The 4,756-nt window shown below is 43.5% G+C and overlaps 1 protein-coding gene across 1 annotated transcript; it reads left to right on the plus strand.

The window, feature by feature from the left end:
• The first annotated feature begins 1,259 nt into the window (after nucleotides 1–1,259).
• LOC100778920 (calmodulin-binding receptor kinase CaMRLK) lies at nucleotides 1,260–4,756 on the plus strand. Its single transcript, XM_003545987.5, has 2 exons — nucleotides 1,260–3,233; nucleotides 3,572–4,756. Exons 1-2 carry the CDS (start codon nucleotides 1,838–1,840, stop codon nucleotides 4,222–4,224), a joined length of 2,049 nt encoding a protein of 682 aa, XP_003546035.1. The 5' UTR covers nucleotides 1,260–1,837; the 3' UTR covers nucleotides 4,225–4,756.

Below are 4,756 nucleotides of genomic sequence, written 5' to 3' on the forward strand. Positions count from 1 at the left end.
TTCTTAGTTGAAGGTAACTTTTTGTGGCTTTTTTCTCTTCCTATTTTTTTAAATTTTTTTTATAAATATTTGATTTTATATATTGAAAATTAACTATCACAATTAATTGAACAGAAAACATCTCACTAAATGTTACTTAACCTAACGATCTAACAAGCTTAGGTCAAATTGCTGTTCTTATTTATTTTTTCCTTTAAGGGATAGGGTGGGAACTGGGAATTAATTTTGGGTGGGTGCCTTTTGCTTTTTCCTTACTAGTAGACATATTTCTTTCTGCAAATAACATGTGCAAATAAATTATATAGGTAATGTCTACCAATCAAGGGAGGCATAAAAAACAACCTTGTTGACCGATAAGAAGTGAGTGGAAGACTAGACATTATTGAGACAAGGTCTTGGTAATTTGCATGTGGTTTGTTTTTCTGCAAGTAATTAGATGATGGAGAAGAATGTCCCGAACTGTGCTTGGCTCTTCCGAAAATTTGCCAATCCTAATTTGTAGCATTTACTCGGCCATACCAATCAATTGAGTTCCTATTTGTTTTTGTCTTATAGCTATGGCAATCAATTGATTAGGCATGGTTTAAACCAGCAAAACTAGCTTAGTCAAAAGAAAAATGAGGCACTCTTGACTCTAATAGTGCAATCAAACAATAATTGTTCTCTTATCATGAATAATGCAAGAAACACGGTCAACTGCAACTGCTTCTTAGTTACAATGTAATCTTTTATTTATGGGGGAATTGTATGCTCCAGGAAGTTAATTATGGCTGTAATAATTTAATTCGTAGAAGAAAGGAAACCACATCATGACCCTCAGGACTGAAGACTTGATTCTTGTTGAATCTTGAGCATTTGCTGAACTAGGAATGGTTGTCAAAAACATAAATAGAATGAATACGATCGAACTAAATTTCTTCTGGCTCTGCCATCAGAACAACATATTTTTTAACCCGAAAAATGATTGTAGCCCCTCCCTTGAAGTCTGCACTATGCAACTTTTACTAAATTTGAGTAGTCAATTTGCAACACATTGCAATGGCCAAGTAAACAACTACAATAAAAAAAAAATGAATAGTATTTTATGCAAACAGAAGCAAGCCCACAAATAAGTTTTGAACTACAATAAAAGAAAATGGTATTTTCTGAACCAGTTGGTAGAAGCACAAACAAGGTGTTGTCAACCATGGTCTAGGATTGGAAAATTTATTGCATGCCGAGGGGTACAAGTTTAGCATTACATCATCTACTCTGTTGAGCTTTCTAACCCTCTGAATCCGAAATTAAAGAACTGGGACCCATCCCTTTCGGTCACCTTCAAATCTATTTGAATTCAGGACCATTATATTTTTATATCAGAGACTCACTGTTTCAGCCTGAACCCCCCACTTACAAAATACAAACACATACACACACTCATTAGTCATTAGTCTTCATATAGCAGCAGCAGCATTGGCCCCAGTAAAATTCACAAATTCACCATGGGCAATAGTGTCACGGAAAAAACATTTGAATGTAAAACAAACAAAAAGTGACATTGACTGCCAAGCGGTGATCTCAAAACCTCTTTAACAGTCAACACCCATCGTACAAGTTCCATTAAATTGTTTTTCACCATCCATAACCACGCTCACGTGCCGTTAACACCTCCGTCAAAAAACACATGACGCCGTTCCTCCCACTTCACTACCACTATAACCGCGAACTGTCCCACTTCACCAACAACTACAGCCCACCCTCTGTCCCTTTTTTCTCTCTTGGCTTTCTTTCTTTCATACTCAGTACTCCCCATTGGGGTATAATAGGGACACGAGGTTGATGCGGTGGAGCTAAGAAAATGAAGCCCTTTTGCACATTCTTCATTCTTCTTTCGCTGCTTGTTATTCTCGTTGAATCTTCATGCAAAAACGAAGACCAGGAGATGGTGTCCAAGGCCTTCCAATCTGTGTCTGGATTCAACTCTTCCTGGTTCGAAACAGGTTCCAACTGTTCAAATGCTGAGATTAAAGGGATAAATCTTTCGTCCAAGAACCTAAGTGGGAACATCTCGTGGAAGTATCTGAGGAACATATCCAAGTTGAAGGTTCTAGATCTGTCTGGGAATTTTCTACAAGGCCAGGTCCCAAACTGGTTCTGGAGAAGCTCAACCTTATTGGTAGTGAACCTTTCCAGCAACAGGTTCGGAGGGAGCATTAACCCCACTTCCCAAAACGGTTCATTTTCATCACTGCAAAATCTCAATCTCTCACACAACAGGTTCACCAACCGGCTTCACCTCTCTGGTTTCTCAAACCTTGAAAGCCTCGACCTTTCGCACAACAACCTCGGAACCTTGCCCTCCGGGTTCCAAAACCTCACCAATCTACACCACCTCGATCTCTCCAACTGCAACATCAAAGGAAACGTAAAACCCATCTCCTCCCTCACCACACTCTCCTTCTTGGATTTATCAAATAACACGTTGAACGGTAGTTTCCCCTCTGATTTCCCTCCCCTGAACAACATCAAATTCTTGAACGTCTCCCACAACAACCTCAAAGCCTCCACCACCTTAGATAGGTTCAAAAAGTTCGGCAAATCAGCGTTTATCCACGCCGGGCACAACTTCAACTACTACAACGAATCCAAAACGCCAAAACTCGATTCAAATTCAACCCCACAGCACCAACAGCCCCACCACATTCACGCGAAGAAGAAGCGGTCAAAAGAAAAACAGAAGTCAAAACACAAAACCAGAACCATGATTGTGGCCTCGTCCTGTGCCTCGGCACTTGTCGTTGTCTCGTTGTGCATGTGCTTGGTGTGGTGTTGCAGAAGGAGGAGGCAATTGGCGAAGAGGAGCAAGTGGGCGATCTCGAAGCCGGCCCCACTCAGCATCAAGATGATGGAGAAATCTGGACCGTTCGCGTTCGAGACCGAGTCAGGGACATCATGGGTCGCTGACCTCAAAGAACCATCTTCCGCACCCGTGGTCGTGTTCGAGAAGCCACTCATGAACCTCACCTTCGTCGACCTTCTCGCTGGCACGTCACACTTCGGCAAAGACTCCCTTCTCGCTGAGGGCAGGTGTGGGCCCGTTTATCGCGCTGTCTTACCCGGAGACATCCACGTGGCAATCAAAGTCCTCGAAAACGCCAGAGACGTCCATGATGATGACGCTGTCGCTCTCTTCGTTGACCTCTCCCAACTCAAACACCCCAATCTCTTGCCCCTCTCCGGTTACTGTATTGCAGGTACACTACCAAATTCATTTATTTGTTTTTAAAAGTTTTTCATATGGTTCCAAAATTCTGATTTTTATCTGTGCACCAGTGTCCTTTCACTTAACCTACTCTAATTAATGCCTTTCACGGGCTTTAATTTATTGTAACGTCGCCCTCCTTTAACCTATTGTGTAACCATTTTCACCTAAATCTTGCACTAGCTATGATTACGTGTGGAAATCCATGCATGCACTTTCCAGACAAAAGTTTGAAAATAATCTCCTCGCATGTTTTTCTTATGTAATTTTTTATAACATGAATTACGAATTTATTTGTTTATTTTGAATTATGATGATGATTATTATCAGGTAAGGAGAAGCTGGTGTTGTATGAGTTTATGTCGAACGGGGATTTGGGTAGGTGGTTGCAGGAGCTACCAACGGGGGAGACTAACGTGGAGGATTGGAGTGGTGACACGTGGGACATTATTCAAAACGGCGCCGCTTCTCGAGCCTCGCCCCCCGAAAAGATGGGGTGGTTAGTACGGCACCGAATTGCGGTGGGTGTGGCGCGTGGATTAGCGTTTCTGCACCACGCGGGGTCAAGGCCCGTCGTGCACGGACACCTCGTGACGTCCAACGTGCTTCTCGGCGACGACTTCGAGCCGCGAATTGCGGATTTCGGGTTTCGGAAGTTCGGGCGAGAAAGCGCGACGGCGAATTGTTCAACCGAGACGGACGTTTACTGTTTCGGGGTGGTGCTGATGGAGCTGCTGACGGGGAGGGCCGGCACGGCGGAGACGGTGGTTTGGGTGCGGAAGGCGGTGAGGGAGGGTCACGCGGTGAGGGCATTGGACGAGAGGCTCAAACTCGGCGGTGGAAGCGGCGACTCGGAGAGTGAGATGGTGGAGAGCCTCCGAGTCGCGTATTTGTGCACAGCCGAGTCGCCGGGGAAGAGGCCCACCATGCAGCAAGTGTTGGGCCTTCTCAAAGATATTCACCCGAGTCATGCACTCGACTGAGTTTAGTTCACTCGCCCGACTGGGAGCATGTTTGGCTTGCGGTCTAAGTTCCTGTACACGAATTCCTGAACCAAATCCAATGGTTCAACACAAATGGGGACTCAAAAGGGACGGTGGAGATGTTTTTGCAAACCCCTTTTGGTTCCACCGTTTGTTTGCGACGGTTAGCCAAACATATACCATGCACGGATTTGTTTTTGAGTAATTCAATTCCTTGTTGCATGCCATCTGGCAGTGGAGTTTTGGGTCATGTTTTTTGTTTTTTTAAATTAAATATATATGTAGGGTTATGATTGCAATGCAATGTGATGTATATACAAAAAGTTGAGGAAGAAAAGAAAAAGTGAAAAAGGTTGACAAAAAGAAGTGGGGTAGGAAGGGAAGATAAGAAGAGTAGGGAAGCCTGAGATGAAGCAATGGACTTGATCAGTGTTTGTTTAATGTGAAGTATCTTTTTTGTGAAGAGCATGCATATTTCATAGGGCAGAGAATCCCACTTATTACTTGTCTCTTCTAAGAGGGACTTCCATCA

This window comes from Glycine max, chromosome 15 (genome assembly GCF_000004515.6).
Source record: "Glycine max cultivar Williams 82 chromosome 15, Glycine_max_v4.0, whole genome shotgun sequence".
Lineage (NCBI taxonomy): Eukaryota > Viridiplantae > Streptophyta > Magnoliopsida > Fabales > Fabaceae > Glycine > Glycine max.